Below are 17,535 nucleotides of genomic sequence, written 5' to 3'. Positions count from 1 at the left end.
GAAAAAATCAGTGAAGCGAGACCGCAGTGTTTCCAAAATGAAATAGCACTATAGTCAGATGCCATAGAATCAAATTCTTCAAAATTAAAATTTATGAATGCTTTTACAGTAAAATAAATTGCGATAATTTGAAACGTAACAGATCTGTCACAAATGTCCATATAGGGTTAAGTTATCACTTTGTAGTTATCTATATTCATCAAGTCAAAGATAAATTTTGGAAGACGTTAGTCTTAGTTTTGGGAAGGTACAAACCAAACAAACTATAATCAACTGTAGCACAATGTATTCCCAGATTTTATTTTTAATTAAAACCATTTAATGTCTTTTTAGCAATGCATGGCTGCAACGTTTGCGAAAATAAAAGCGGAAACATACAAATCGTATTGTTGCTTTGCTGACGATTCGCGCCATGACAATGCTCATCTTTAGAGCGGATAACGCACAAATTAAAAGTTTGAAATTGTGTACTGCATTGCGATTGAAGAGGCAAGAGAATAAAGCGAAAAAAAAACATTATTTCGAATGCGGTCTTAAACAAAAGATTTATACGTTGGATAACTTAAATCTTTCAAACAAGTTGAAGCAATTGAGACAAACAAAATATTCGTAACAAAACTAAATCATGACACATTTCAAACAACACCAAAATAAACATGAACCCTGATTATCACAATAATAACACTCATATGATTTCGGTAGCAAATTTTGCTCATTAAGATTGAAACATTGCATCATTATTACATCAAAAAATGTGTCTTCATCAAACTTTTTATGGACACCGATGGATACGTACTACGTAGGCCTCACGTTAGCAACCACCATGCAAGATAGTAGAATAATGAGTTGAACCTTTCGTAATACATTGATGAAAATGCTTGTAATTCCTCAGTCACGCGTGTTTCGTTTTTCTGATGAACCATGTGAGTTCAATAAACTCTGAATAACTTACAATGAATATCATAAACCGCTTTTTAGCTTGCCTTGGGCAAATTCCAACAACTGCTTTCGAATATTTGCAATGTCGCAAATGAATTTCACTATCATCTGTTATTAATAGACTTTGTTTACATTAAGAGAATATCGTTAACTGAATGCAGGCAAGTCTGCTTGCCATATGCCACGTAACGTGTGATATTTTGCAACCACTAACAATTATATGCTTCATGATCTTCTTGTGAGTAAAAATGTAAAACTCACAAAAATGCATAGCTTTTTTCAGTTTTATAACTGTATAGACTTATGACAGCTAACTGGGCTACCAGTCCAACCCTTTTTTGAGATATGTTTTTGGGCCATGATATGAGTTATAAGCGGTGAAATATTGCTCACAGCAGCGCTAGCTCTTGTCTACAACTTGTCTTGTCAATGTATTCCTCTACAGAGTGCTTTGGTCTGTATAATGCTGCAGCACTCCCTGCCAATAAGGCGCCCCGGCAGCCAGACTGCTCTCTATTCATCGGCAAAAACACTTCAACAATAGGAAAACTTCACTCTGTCTATCTCGATAATCGGCCTGGCGTCAAAAGTCTCTACAAGTATGCGAAACTACCAGGAATAACCAATCAAAGCTTTGTTAGTCCGAAGATAAAAATTGAAATCCACACCAGGGTTCCTTTCCTTCACTCATAACACCGGCATCAGTCTTACTGACCTGTTCCTACCGAGATAAACATGGGTATACATCTCGATAGTTCTCGCATCGGTGTCGGGCATGTCTGCACAACTGTGATCCAACAGGAAATGAAAACGTCTTTCTGCGTGTGTGGTGTTAAGAACAAGACAGCACACAAACGATTGTACCATACGCTGTCCATCAAATGGAACAGAAGAGGTTTATGTATCTAGAGTGATACTAAACATTGGAAGTCCATTTCGTTGTCTTTCGGATTAGTTCTGGAAACATAGACGATCTGTGATGTTAAATGGTAAGCTAGCCCTTGATCCCAAAGGCTCAAACATCAAAGAAAATGTTTTGTGATGCTTCGAAACTGTAGAGATGATGTAATGTGATTTAATGATTCACTATGATTAAAAAAATTGCACTCACAATGCAAACAAGATACAAAATTTTTTTTTTATCTTCGCGCAACGCTCAGAGTTCAAGATGGATACCACTACATCTTGCAGGTTTACAATTTTCCATATGGCATGGATTTGTTTCCTGTCTCATCATTAGTGCGTCCGCTCCTGGAGCCGTCCACACACCCAAACACTCAGCAGGCACACCATACTTACATGGAAGATACCTACCAGGGAGGTGAGGGACTCACTACGACCGAAGGGACCCACCGCGGTAGATGGTGATCTGTGGATGTAAATTAAGGGTTATTGGCTGCCTCAAGCTGATCTGCCTGTCTCGACTTTCCTCTTGCTGATCTTGGAGCAGTCTAGGAGATGGCGGGTCAAGCTCAAGAACTAGCGCGTTTTGGTAGATAATTAATTTTAATTTTATTTGAGTTTGTTTGTGTGTGTGTTTCTTCTTGTTGCCCGCTTGAAGAAGAGTACCTGCTTGTGGGAAACGGGCCACTGCAGTCTGACATCTCATTTGGCGGAGATGCCAGAGAGGAGCGGCCAGAGGAAGGGTAGCTTTCGCTGACCCCAGAGTCATCTTGGAATGGGCCGCTGCAATCCTGTCATCCCAGAGCGAGTGGGACAACGGAAAGGGACGGTTAAAGATCTCCCGCTGCAATCACTCTTCCGGCATCGGGCCGTTTCAGATGAGTGAAAGGGACGGGTTAAAGATGGGTTGTTACGCCCTTGGCTGTCTACGCTTCTTCAAAGATGTTCTACGACCGTACTGTGCTAGTGAGATCCACCGCTGCAATCAGTCATCCCTACCACCGAGGACGACTGAGAGGGCGGTTGAAGAGAGGGTCTCGACTGGTTCTTTTTTCTTCTGACCGTAGGAGGAGGTTTAGAAGGAGTAGAAATGTCAGATGACAAAGGAATGTTATGCTTTTGTGTTATGTCTTTTGTTTTTGTCATGATCACCCACAGGGCTTGTATGGTGGACCGTTTTGTGTTCCGTATGTTTTGTGTTCCGTCATAGATACAATGGTAAAATGCTTTGTTAGAGAAAACGTCATATACAAAGCCGATGTATTTTTGCGTTGTCTTTATAAGCTAAATATTGCAGCGCAAAAAGTGGCTTGTCTGAGTGACTTTCAATAACTTATTGCTTGGTTTCTGCAAATTCTTCGACTCGCTACCAATTTGGGTATTGGTGTTGAAAAACTAATTGTTTAACTCTTAACGTTTAAATTTCCGAGAAGAATAAAATTGTATGGCGCACATATGACAGATAAAGTTCACAAGGGCCTGGTTAGCTTGTGTTGACCAAACCAGCTATGGTCACCACATCATCTCTGGATGAGACTACATGGCTGAGTAGCGAGGGCCCTGGTACGAAGCTAGAAAGGGCGCTTGTTCCACACTTCTAGAGCATGCGGCTGCGTGACTGCGTCTTCGGTAAGACACTCAATGACATACTGTACTTGGAAATGAACACGGAGATCTTTTCCTCTCCTTTAACTAAGTTTAAATCTTCAACCGTCGGACTTACGTTTGAGTACGACGAATCGAAGAAACTGTCTGCAGCAAGATTCTCTTCTACATTCAGCTGAGGACATGTATGACTTTTTCCCATACAAAAGCTTTGAAACAAGCAAACGAGGTCTTAATTTGAATTTTAATAAAAGCAAGATATTAACTGGCAATACAGAGTTTCGTAACGTGTTGCAGAGGCAACAGCAGCAATGGTAAAAAGATCACAAATATTTCTGCAAACTTAACAAGTACAAAACGACCACAACGACGCATATTTCAAAGCTACGCTGTCTATGGATTCGATATATAAACTGTATCCCACCATTTATCAATGCAAAAGTAACCAATTTAATAACAAAAGAAAACTTGAAGGGAGGTATCTTACGGCATTTTTAATGACTAAATACGGCACAATGAAACCAAATGGAATCAAATTCAAGATACAATACAATTACAAAGAAAAAATTAAGTTATCATCAACCCAATCCAATGGGTCGTCTGTACTCAAATCGCTTCCAGTTTTACTTGATGGGGACACAGAAGAATAATCATCCAAAAGCATGTCTTGAAAGTCAATTGTTTCTACAATGTTGTTGTTATCAGTATCACTATTATTCGAAGATAAATGTGTTTCAAAGTCAGTTTTAAGAGTGTTTTGCTTTGCTTCTGAAAGTACAGAATTAAAGTAAAAGTCTCGTTGCGTTGGTAAAGATAATAAATTGTCTACAATTGGAATTTCTGCAGAAGACAAAGAACGCGTGCAGCTAGTCACATTTGAACGTTGTAGTAAATCGTCAATGTTGCTTTCTGTATGGCTGTTACATCTAGTTTCCCGTCTAAGTGGAGTCGATCTTGTTGTGTCTCGGTCGATTTTATGTTCAGGGCTCATTTCTGATGAAGTGCTTACGCTGCTTCTTTGGCGTTTAGAGGAGAAATCAGGAGTTGCTGCAATGGAAAAGAGTGATCTTTTAAGGGAAAGACTTTGGACACCGTGGCTTGTTAATACTTGTTGATCTTGTTCAGGTAAAAATGGTAAAGGTTTGGTGGTCTTTGTGGTACAGTTTGAATAGTTAACTGCGTTTAAAGAAACGCTTGTCTGCGATCTGTAGTTGTCATTGCACTGAGGCTGTATACTACCTCCTTGAAGTTCAATTTGGGTTTGGTTTTGAGGAAAATCAAAATTTTCGTGTTTAATGGAAAGGTTGGGACCGTTCACACGTGCTTGTGAAAGTGGTACAAAGGGCTTTTGATAAGAAGATGCAAAGATGTGTCCATTATGCAAGCCTTGTTGTTGTGTTCGCATTCCACTTGAAACCGCGGCCAAAGCTTTCTGCTGTCGCTCGTCATATACTTCATCACACAATCTGTTTTCAATGAGACCTTGTGTTTTGCCGGTGATCACCGGGTAATTTTGCCCAAAATTTTGGACTGGAATTTCGTAACGTTTTTGAGAAAGCTCGGGTCTTTCGTTCCGACGGTAGTTATCATAATTCAGATGAGGAGGGTAATTTGTTTGGTTTGCAACTGTTTGAGACATTTGCAATGTTTCGTTCTCACTATGAAGTGGCATACCTGCTTGCTGGTATTTTCTTACAAGCACTTCAAGATTCTTTCTTAAATATTGATTCTCTTCCTCCATTCTTCTTCCAGATTCTTGGAGTTCAGCGACTTTTTTTTCTAACTCCATCATTCTAGCTTTTTTTCGCTCTCTGGCAGCTAGAGCTGATTGACGATTACGCAACTTCTTGCGCAGTTCTTTGTCTTCGATCGTATTCAACGGAATGTTTTCAATTGTTGCTCTTTGAGGATGACTCGGTTTTGAAATCACGGGTAAAATAGCCTTGTTGCACGACAAAGACATCACACCACGATTGGTTTAAAATATAATAGGGAAATTGAAATCCAAAGCTATGAGAACCTAAAAAATAAAAAAGACGTTTAAATTTCCTGTCTCAACCTTAAAATGTACTGGATTTTTGCGACTAGCACAAATATGTAGGCCTACCACATAATAGTCAAGAAACCGTTATACACACTGGCTTACACAATTCTATCATTTTTCCAATTTTTTGGGATGCTTACATAACCAGTATGCTGACTATTAGTTTGTGTAGGCTAAGACAATTTTGATGAAAAACTGACATGAAAATGCTTCTTATGTTTTCGCCGAAATCTTTTCGAGCTCGAAAAATGAATTCCTAAATCGTTCTGTACCATAAAATCACATTTATACGGCTTTGCCTGCTTTGTTACCAACTACCTTTGCAGAAATCGTGTATATTTAACATTTTGATCTTTAACGTTGTTTGGGCGCGTTGGAGAACAAACCAAGAAAGTGTCAGTGCAGCAGGCAAGCGTTTCAGTCCACCTTTTTTTTCTTTTTTGAGTTTGCGTCACTTTTAATTAACTCTCTCAACAAGAAGGTGTGATACACTAACAATTTGCGGCGTAATTCGCCGTTCAAAATTAACAACAATTATTCTTATTTGACTCAATTGAATAGTGACGTATCAGCGCTACCTTTAAAACAGTTGCACTTGCGGTTGATTTTTTTTTTAATTTTTAAACATGACTTCATCGTTAATTTTTTGATACAATGCAAAATATTTGGAAATAAATCGCTTGCATAAATTTATATACAATATTTCAGAAATTTACCACAGGCTACCACTTCCAAAATAGTTTTGAATGTAGGCCTACACAGAGTACTGACTTACATCAGCTCAATGGACCATAGACCACATCAGCAGCTTTTGCTTGCCTCGCTTTATTGAAGTTATAAACATTAAATTATTATTTGAAGGTTTGTGTAATATAAATTGATAAATTATAAATGGAAACATTGAAACATCCACAAGCATGAGCAAAGTATCGGAAAAAATAAAAATTTTAGACAAATTGTTTACGAACATTTTTGAAGAATAAACTTTTTAATTACTTGTTTGTTGGTTGGTTGGTTTTGAATCTTTATCCTTGGACTGACAAAGCCTTGATTGGTTATTCCCGGTAGTTTCGTATACTTGTAGAGGCTCTTGACGCAGGGCCGGTTACCGAGATTGGCAGAATGAAGTTCCTTGATATGTCTTCACCAACCGAAGTAAAATTCCATTTGTTTGTTAATGCAATATCAAAGTTTATTATAGTTCAATTTTATATCTACAGTAGGCTAGTTTTAAAGCGGAATCACTGCTCGCGATAAATAAGTTAAAATTAAATATTTATTTTTTCTTCATCTCGACATTCTTGTTCGCTAAGAACGTCGACCTTTTTTTATCATTTCTGAGCAGAAAAATAACAAGTTATGGCTATTGACCACCGCAAGGATGCTAAATCTACCTTGCAGAACAATATATTTTAAGTGTATATATCGCGGACTAGAGTAAACCTGTCCAGTTGATTATGTGAGATGTGGAAATGCTAAAATGAAGGTACATCAAATTTTTCCTCATGACCATTTCTGAATTACATAAGAAAAGTTTTGGAAGATTTGACTTTTTTATTTGAGCTTTGTTATTTTGCAAAGTCTGAAGCAAGTTTTGTTTACAAATACATCGACATTAAACTATCAGTATACACTAAATAAGTTTCAACTTGAAAACGAGTAGCCTACCACCGGATTTGTATCAAGTTATTTGGCAGTCGACTTAAGATTCAGATTTTACGACTAACAATATTGTTTAGCGGCAAACACTTGTTATTTTAACAACATTTTTTTGAATGACCAAAAACTTGGTAATGCTCGACCTAAGTAAGCTTTTTTACAAGCTTAATTTTTGCAGTTACGTGTAGCCCACTTTGTTACTGTTCTTACCTCTGCAGTGGGCCCGAGCCGAGGCATGCAATGCAAGGCTGCTGTTAATGGTTGACGTGTTATTTCCTGTACGCTACTTCATCATTAACTGCAATTGCATGGAGATTGGAAGGTCGTCCTTGAAGTATGCCACTTGACTCTACAGTTTGAGATTTTAACCATCGTCGCCAGAGCTTTTGAGGTCGCTTCATTGTCAGAGAGGAAAGGCGGCCGAGAAAAAGGAACTGGCCACTCTACTCTCCTTAGTGCGGAAGGCTTAGCACAATGAGAACCTTATTTTCTCATCCCTAACACTTGGAATCAAGTATTGGACCATCTTTACCTTACCCTTGTCAGATCTTGATTTTGTTGACTGATTTGTGGTAGCGTTTACAACAAAAGAGAGATAAAACCTTGTGCATATGAGCGATTGCTTTGTGGCGTTATCTCCCTAACACCATTTGTCGTGCAACTGAACAATTAATCAAAATAATCAGCACTTGCTACCATTCTTTAACCCACAGTGAGTGGGACTCAAAATTTATCACTAATTACAAGTTCAAATAAATAAATTCAGGCAACAAGCGACAATTATATTGACGCGAAACTAAGGGTGGAGATTAGAAAATGCTAATTTTTTAAATAGAAGAAAGTGACTTATGAAGGAGAAAGGTCACCGAAAATCGCAGTTTGAAGACTCAATTCAGGGATGGAGAGGTCATAAAAGAGCACAATTTTTGACCTAGACAGCAACAAGAGTATTTAATCAATTAAGTATAATTACATGTAATAGATAAATATGGTTGTATACTTTAGAAATCTAAATCACTAACAAGTTGAAACAAAATGACCATTGCATGCGTGACAAAGTTAAGAAACGATTAGAAACTTTTAATAACAGGTTTTAAAAAACTGTTTTTTGTATAATGGAAATTTTGAGAATTCTGCTCTACTTGTTTACTAAATGCATGATATTTTAACAATCGCACCGGTTAATTAAAAACCACATTTCTATTTATTTGAAGTTTGAAAATCAGCTTTCGCACGTGATCTGATAAAAATTGGTAGTAATTTAAAAATAGACTTGCGTGCCTAGACTACTAAAATAGACCACTAAGTACATTTTCTTGACTTAAATTATTATGCTAAAAACCTTAATTTTAACAAACACACTTAAATCGCTGATAGAATAGTTTTGCAAGTACAGATACGCTAATTTGAAGCGGTCTTCGCGATAATACTGAGTCCTTTATAATTATTTGAATACTCTATATTAATTGAATTGCAGACTTTGTTTATGTGTTATATCACAATAGAAACTACACCGTTTGTAGAAAACATCACCTGTAGGTAAATGGTAGATAAAATTTCAAACAATGCAACAACAATCGACTGATCCTCCTAAAATTGAATAGAAAACAAATACACTAACAATCAAAATGCACCAATCAAAATGAACTAACAAATTACAATCGACATCACAAGCAGTTTTTAAAGCTACACAAACCATCGCATACATCGCATTGTTTTTGTCTGCAGATTGGATTAAACTCTGCCCGATACGAGCTTACCGCTTTTGCTCATACCAAGTCAACTTGTTAATACTTTTAGCTCGTTAGATTGATTAGTCATCATGAAAAAACTTAGAGATATGATTTTACTGTTAAACAATAAATACTATTAATACTACAAAAACTGCTTAATGCCAAGCAAAAACGCCAAGTAGAGCAAATTACATCAAATATAGTTATTACTGTCTAAAACCTCTACAGCCTGTTTCATCCTAAAAGGGGGGTCATCAAAAGGTCCTGAAAAATATGAAAGACATTAAACATTACACCTAACATCATCTTCAAGTACCTATCTTTACTTGGTATTGCAATATTTTGCAAAGATTAACCGAAGTTAATCTTTTCTATATCTATAATAACCAGATCGCAGTATCAAAAGAGAGTGCTCAACTAGCTCAGTACCGATTTATTGCTTTTGCATATTTTTCAGGACCTTCTGATGATCCCCCTTTAAGGGTGAAACAGGCTGTAGAGGTTTTAGAAAGTAATAACTATTTTCTCTGCTTGGCATTGAGCACTTTTTGTAATATTAACAGTATTATTGTTTAATCTTGTTCCTAGCATTGAGCTAGTTAAGCACTCTCTTTTGATAATGCGATCTGGTTATTATAGATCTAGAAAAGATTAACGTCGGTTATTCTTTGCATAGTATTGCAATACCAAGTAAAGATATAGGTACTTGAAGATGATGTTAGGTATAATGTCTAATATCTTTTCAGGTACCTTTACCAATTTACTGCTTTGCATATTTTCAAGACCTTTTGACGATTCAGGTTTTAGGGTGAATCAGGCTGTAGTGTAGAGTTTTAAAAAAGTAATAACTATATTTGATGTGATTTTACTGTAAGCCTAGGTACTTGAAGATGATGTTAGGTATAATGTCTAATATCTTTTCAGGTACCTTTACCAATTTACTGCTTTGCATATTTTCAAGACCTTTTGGCGATTCAGGTTTTAGGGTGAATCAGGCTGTAGAGTTTTAAAAAAGTAATAGGGGAGACCGGGGATAGTTCGGACGCGGGGATACCTCGGATAAGGCATTTGACGTCACAGTAGAGTATTGTTAAATCACGTTTACCAAAGCTTTGTGGCTCCATTACAAATCAGGATAAAGTTTGCAAGTATGTCTGGTTGTCTTAGAAAGTTGAGGCCGAAAAAGTAATTTTATCAGTGTTATCAAGATTTTAAAATTGTACGTGTAAGGTCATAATTTCGTTGCAGTTAACCAAAACAAACTTTTTATTGATTGAGGTTGTAGTTAGAAAGCTATACTCAGATAAGCAAGTGATGATTTTGACCAGCAGTTAATTCGGTAGCCATATTTTCTTTATTTACATGTAGTCACGTGGTCGGGGATACTTCGGACACAATGCCGAAGCATCCCCGTGGAAAAAATCAAACTTAAACAAAATCTTATTTTCAGATCTTTTGAATAATTTATTGGATTTTAAAGACATAATGGTTCGAATATATAAAAGAAAAACAAATATTCTGTATTAACTGTCAAATGAACTCAAAACGTCTGCATAAAATTGCTGTCCAAGATGACCCCAGGCATGTCCGAAATTACCCCGGTACCGGGGTGACTTCGGACATTTGAGGACCGTAGAAATTATGCTTTTTATAAGCATTTCCGTTTTTCTGAAACAAACGATACTCCTACCCTTTTTTGGCAAAGCTTTAAGGTTTACAACAAAATAACATTTACAAACTTGCTGTGTAATTTAAAAAAAAATATGGGCTGTTTTCAAAAAATCGTCCGAGCTATCCCCGGTCTCCCCTAACTATATTTGATGTGATTTTACTGTAATATGCTTCGCTTTTTAGCCACACTGCACTGTCTTCATGCAATTTAAAAAGTTTCATGTTTTATTTTGCATCCAGGCTTACGCTGGGTGAGTGAAGATTTGAAAGGAAGGCAAGGAAGCCAATTATTGTGCCCACCTAGGAGAATGTCATTAACTGTTTTGCCACAAAGAGTACCACGTACTTTTGAGTGGTGTGGAATCGGCGATTGAACGTCCTACATCCTGAAAGGCTCTCACCACTCAGCCATGCACCTGACATAAATTTAGCAGCTTGATTTACAAAGGCCCAAACGAAGACGACCGGCATAAATTTTTAGTAGCCCTTCGACTCGTTACATAAAGTTAGAACCTTATCCTTGTTTTACAATTTGGGTAGAGAGGTAACTCTTTTAAACCATAAACAGACATAACTAAGCAACAACACTACATTTAACATTATAAAAACAAAAAACAACAAGCGAACGTTTTCGGCTAGTCATATAGCCCTTTTCAAACCTATAAGAAAAAATACATTATTAAAAGAAATGCTAAAGAATCATATAGTATCACAGCAAAAATATGGTCAAATCTAAACATTTGAGAAACTGCCTCGCTCAAACAAAATGATAACTGAAAATTACACAGCACAACGGGTCAAGTATTTCAGAGGTAAAATTAATTGATTGTTCAGACAAGGACTCAGGCAGATTACGCAAGAAAGACAGAAGCACAAGAGATAGTGGCACAAAACAAAGTAATGCGAAAAGCACAAGACGTGATAATTCAATCAAAAACTGTTAAAAGGTAAGAAGCTCCGCAAGCAAATAATTGTCTGTTGAGCCCTGGGTTTAAAGATTTGATGATCAATGCCTCATGAATTTTGGTTTCGAATTCGGACAAACACTTACGTACAATTTTGAAAGACTGCAATGACGGTTTATTATTTGAGCACGATTGGCAGTTTCTAATATGGTCTTTAATTGCACTGTTGTTACTAAAATTAGCTAAATTCAAATGCTCTCCCACTCTCGTCACCAATTATCCTTGTTTTCTTACTTAAGTTATAAGCCCTATCATTTGGTTAGTTTGTGCAATGCTAATAATTCATAACACATGTTAGCTGAGCTGCAGAAAGAGGAATCTCTCCGTGTCTCACCAAGAATTTAAAGTGTTTGATTTTGTGCTTGTAAAATCAAGCAGCTCACTTATGCTCTTTTCAACTACAAATAAAATGAACGCATGGGCAAAAATCACATGGAAACCCTGAAATCGAAGCTAAATTTTGGTTTGTTGACTTGAAAAAAAACTGTAAAAACTGGGGTTGATGTTTGAAAAAATAAAAGTTAGGACTTTTGAGATAATTGAAGCGATGATCATTAGACCACCACTGCTGCAATTGTTGCGATGCAGCAAATACCTTCTCAATGTGTAGAAAAGTCGTGTGTGAAAATTAGCCTCAAGCAGATGACTTCTTGTTTGTACTTTTCACACGCTTGTTAAAGATTTGCACTAAGTCCACATTCTTTTCTTGCTTCTCAGATAACGAAATCCATCATTTTTATATTAATTCAACGTCTGCAGACGTTAGAAATAGCAAGAATGAATTTTTTTTACCTGGGCTTTTTTGCTTTTGGGTTAGTCGAATTTACATATAGAAGGACTGCACAAGAACAAGTATATCGATATACTGTATATTTGTAAACAAGCGAATGATCTTGTATGCACTCTTCATAGCATGAGTGCAGATACCTACGCTTATTGTTTAAAATTATTTTTGCAGGTATAAAATACTTGTAGTATCATCAGAGCGTATTTTAATTAAACGTCTTGAAATCCGATGCGAAACTGATTGGTGATGAGGTTTTTGATTAAAACGATTTACAGCTTAAAAGCTTAACGAACATGTTTGAACTGCCTCGAGCAAGCACGCTGATTTGAAAACTTCGTGTAAAATGTTAATATTTGCTTTGTTTTTGAAATTTCTTTCTGTTGTTGCTTTAGGCATGGCAATGTCTGCAATCGAAATCCAATCTGGGCAAGATAGGTTTTCAAGTAACGATAAGAATTTTTGATGATAAACACCAGTAGTGGATGTAGAAAAATATTTTAGTGAGGCACCAAAGTTCCGTCAAATCAAGAATTGATAATAACAAACGGACAATAGAAAATTCGAGGTTCATAAATGAAGCTATTTTAGCTGAAGGTCTGGGGGCTTGCTCCCATATATTGTTTACAAATTTTACCTCATTTTGGTCACTTGTGTTCTGTGGCCCAACAGTGATTTTTATTTATAACGCATGCATACTTTGTATTTGACCATAATCATCCCCAGTGCTAGAAACGTTATTGTCCTGATGAACGCCCAAGCTTTTTAGTATTCATAATCATCCCTGTTGAAGTTGGAGTTAAAACCTTTGATTCAACATTGAAGTAAAATCTAAAAGTATATTTGATGATGACGTAAAGAATTTTAATGATTTAAACTGAAATACTGAAATGAAATGAAACTGTTTACTGAAATGATTTTTAGACAAGTTGATGGCATGGAGGGTATCAGCATAGAAGGTAAAAACGTATCCAACCTACGGTTTGTAGACGACACTGTTTTGTTGGCTGAATCAGCAGAAGCTCTCCAAAAAAATTAGAAAAAGTAAATAATATTGGAAAAGGATACTACATGAAAATTAACACAAAAATTGCGAAGATAATGATTACAGTATAACAAGAAAAGACAATGCACCAAGTTTAAATATTGTTATTGACGGAATGCTGGTCGAACAAGTCAAAAGTTTTATCTATCTGGGACACACAATAATTGAAAATGGCAGATGCTATACAGAAACATTGAAACGAATAGAAATAGCAAGAAACAACTTTGTCAAAATGAAAAAGACATTAACAACACGCAAAATTAACACTAACACGCGAAAACGAATTATAAAATGCTATATTTTGACCGCGTTACTTTTGACAAGGTGTGTGTGTGACACTCGGCTTAGTATGTTTATGGTAGCCTACAATATTGACAATGTTGTCTAACTTCGATTATGGTAAAAAGACATATAATTAAAATGTTAGACCTCAATGGCTAAAGAGTTTTTTTTTATTGGCTTTAGTTTAAGGGTTAAATGCATCAGTAACAAATCTTTTATTCGGCCAATTAAGCTAGTTGTTTTATTACACGACTATTAGTTTACGCGCAGGTCAAATGTTGATCAGATACCGGGGATTCTAATTTCTACTTAGCGGATTACTGTTAGCGCATAAAGAAAAGTTAGTCTACCGAATAAGTTGATAAGTTAACTAATTTGCTTAATCGTTAAAGTATTCAGTGTTGCTACACCCGAATCTAAAAATAAGCATTTCTTGGAAATATGGTTTTCGCTCCAGCAAAAGTCAAGCTTCTTGCAGACTTGATTGAAAAGATGTGGGACATATTGACTATTTACTGCCTTAATTTTGTGTAACACTTTTAAATGGCAGACCAAAGTCCTTTGCCTGTTACAACACTCCACCACAAGTTTGCAACTTTGAAATAGTTGTGTTTGTTAGTTTCTTTCAGGTATTAAAAATCCGTTTTTGCACAATCTTGATTTGTTTGTGTTCGGGGAGGTCTAGGGTTTGCGTGGGATAGTGTGCGGCTCAAAGATTCCGATCTTATCAAGAAAAATGAACATTTTGACAAGAATGAAAACTCACATATCATGCATTTGGTGTTACCGTACCATGTTATGTAATCACTAAATTACTGCCAGACTTGCAGTAAAAGGGAAAAGTTGTTGCACTTCATGCTAATAAACAAATAATGACCATAAAAATGTTCCCCGAAGCACCAAAAGTTTGCAAGAAGCAAGTAGAGCATTGCTGCAACTGAAAAAAGTGAGTAAAAGTTTTGCTCGAGCGACACCACACACATACTTTGATGCGACGGCACTGCACTTTGCGATGTTTGTTTTGAATATACCACTCAACATCTTTTAGAGCATAAAATTGTGTGTAGGTGAAGATATAACAAGAATATCTAGGACTTTGATTAAAAAAAGATTAACCGCTGTTTGTTGATCAAGGTCAGTATCCCTGATCAAGGTTATGAAAAATCAGAATCGTCCACTTTTGATCTTTGCTCTTAGTGACGAGTAACAAAAAAAAGTTTGTATTACATAAAAGAGGTGGTTGTCGTTGCATGCAAGCCGCATGCGGCTTTTTGGCCGTTATTGAGTGTGGCTGTTGGAACGGGCAGAAACAACACTAAAAATTGAACGAAACTGTTTACCAGTCATCAAATTTAAAATCTCAACCGCCCTCTTCATACCTCATTAAAATGGGTTTAGCACAAATTAGCTCCCTTAATTCTGCTTTATTGATGCCTGTATCCCTAACAATAGCTCTTTCACATTGATATTTTTATGAGTTTTAGCCTAGTGTGCTATATTTGTCATGAGCATTTCACCTTTGAAATTGCCATTATAACAGCTTGCTTACATTCGTTATATTAATTGTTTAAACAGATACATATTAATTTAGTTTGGTTGTGCTATTGCTGACAACATCGTTGCGAGTTTCTTCCATGTCATGGTGAAAACATATTTTCTACTAAATGCCATTTTCACAAAAGTTTCGTGTCATCGCTCTCATATTCATGGTGGAAAGACAAGTAAAACATCTCTTTCTCTCTCGCCGTTTGTATGAAACAGAAAGTTTGAGGTCAGCAGAATGGAAGAACTTGGATTTGTGTCAGCAACCTCCACGTGGTAAATTCTTGTAGCGGGAAACTTTTCCAGATTAATGACGGCGACCAGAGGCAGGAGTAAAAAAACTGCAAGTCACAGACGTCAGACAAAGCAGCATGTTGAGTGCGATGCTTCCCATGAGTCTGTGTTCTTACTTGAGGTGAGTATTTGCTAACATCTTAAAGGAAGGCATAGCGCTTCTGCAACTAAATTTAGAAGACCAAACAACGGCCAAAGTCTCGGTCAATGAATACAAGTTTCAAATTCGTGTTCACGCAACACACCACGAACACAAGCCGTTGAAGCCTGGGACAACACAAAAGTAGTTATCCAGTGCTGCGCCACAACCCAGCCATCAAATCAGTTCTTTTTTGCACGGATTCAGCGTTTGTAAACGGTGTTAAGAGTCTGACCAGCCTTACCGCCAGCAAACTTTTCAGTTCCATTTTACCGCTGCACTAGAATAACGCACTTTAAGGACAGAATTCCATTTACATGAAAGTAAACAACAACAAGGCGTTTAACATGTCACAAACATATCTTTAAAACATTCAAGTAATTGCAGTACACAGAGTTACGTTCCGTCTACTGTCATTCTTTAATTTTTGATCAATGTTTTTCGGATTTGTTAAAAAGTGGTGTCTATGACTCTATGTGACTCCTCCAGTTGAAGGACGCAAAGAATGGCTTCTTCGGCTTTGCGTATCGCAGAGGCAGAGCATTAACTGTGTGGGCGTGTGGACTACTATATCACTACTCCAACGGCCAAATAAAAAGTCAATAATAACAACTTATTTTCATACGTCACAGATAGAAGGGGTGTCCAACGTTCGGCCTGCGGACCAATTATGGACAGCCGCAGCCGCGATGCATTTTTATGTGGCTTGTGCCTGTCGCTGCGCAAGGTGTCACATTGGGCCAGCAAATACCAGACACACATATTTCATACCACTTCAACGTGCAGTGTTTTTAAAATAATGTTTATAAAGAAATGCTGATCTTGTTTGTGTGCTGACCTTAACATAGTTGTGTGAGCAGACATTTCCAGTTAACTGATAGGCTATAAACTTTTTGACCGTTTGAGATAAAACTGAGTGGTTCCAACCTGTGCGATATTTTACGCATATCTACCGCTACTCTCGAACTAAACTTGACCTGGCTATTGAAAGCAAAGCGTCTGTCCGATGCTTTCTTAAGTTTCTGGATGTTTTAATTTCTGCTAGGAATGTAGATAACTAATTTTATCCCGCGATATACAAATAACAAAATGCTTAAACTTGCATGTTGCTTGGTTGTATACAAGTGATAGCATTATAACATACTATTGATGTATCTTTTAATGTACACAGTAAGATTCACCAGGAATTACGTGGTCCTCGGGCACTTCCGCATTAAAAAAATAAAAATTAAATTGAAAATAACAAATTTGGACCTCCAACAAAAAAGTTTGGACACTCCTGGTCCTGGACAGTAGACTCTAGGTAAAGTGAGCAAATGTGTTTTTGAAATATCAAAGGTTAGCGTCCTTCGGTGACATAAAAGTCGGTTCTTTCGACTTTGTATGGGAAATTATCCTGGCTACCTACATGGGTGATCAATGATCATCAAAACTTAATGATCAAATGAAAACAAAGACGGAAAAGCCAAAATAAGGGAGCAGATGACTCGAAGACTATCACTTCGCTGCTTCCTGTCGTCTGTTGTATCGCATCTGTGATTGCAGTGTAGGTTACCGCTACTGTATGTTATCGCAATGGGCGCAAATAAAAACACGATTATTATTATTACAGAATAACGCGTGCTTCATCGTTTCATACGTCATAAACTTGAGTGCGTCATAGACTGCACGCAGCGTGGGTAATGTTGGTTTTTGATAAATCTCAATTTCGCAGCCTTCGATAGCTCAGTTGGTAGAGCGGTGGACTGTAGTGGCATAGACCTCAGAAATCCATAGGTCACTGGTTCGAATCCGGTTCGAAGGATTTTTTTTGTTATTTTCATTTTTAAATCTGTCTTAGTTAAATTGGGCATGCAAGTCAAAGGTGAGAAGCTGTTAGAACATAAAAAAGTTAATTTTGCTTAGCTTTGTTGAACAGGAATCGTAGTAG

The 17,535-nt window shown here is 36.9% G+C and overlaps 1 protein-coding gene and 1 non-coding gene across 2 annotated transcripts; one reads left to right on the top strand and one right to left on the bottom strand.

Annotated features, from left to right (window-relative positions):
• Window positions 1–4,000: 4,000 nt before the first annotated feature.
• On the bottom strand, window positions 4,001–5,410 carry LOC145782414 (uncharacterized). Its single transcript, XM_082594199.1, has one exon. It carries the CDS (start codon window positions 5,408–5,410, stop codon window positions 4,001–4,003), a length of 1,410 nt encoding a protein of 469 aa, XP_082450325.1.
• An 11,909-nt stretch (window positions 5,411–17,319) lies between these two features.
• Window positions 17,320–17,409, top strand: Trnay-gua (transfer RNA tyrosine (anticodon GUA)). The gene is given in 2 exon segments: window positions 17,320–17,356; window positions 17,374–17,409. It is a non-coding gene; the product is annotated as a tRNA-Tyr (tRNA).
• The last annotated feature ends 126 nt before the right edge of the window (window positions 17,410–17,535 follow it).

The sequence above is a fragment of the Aplidium turbinatum genome, chromosome 13 (genome assembly GCF_918807975.1).
Source record: "Aplidium turbinatum chromosome 13, kaAplTurb1.1, whole genome shotgun sequence".
Lineage (NCBI taxonomy): Eukaryota > Metazoa > Chordata > Ascidiacea > Aplousobranchia > Polyclinidae > Aplidium > Aplidium turbinatum.
Note: the sequence above shows the minus strand (reverse complement) of the source record. Positions and strands in the feature narration are given on the sequence as shown.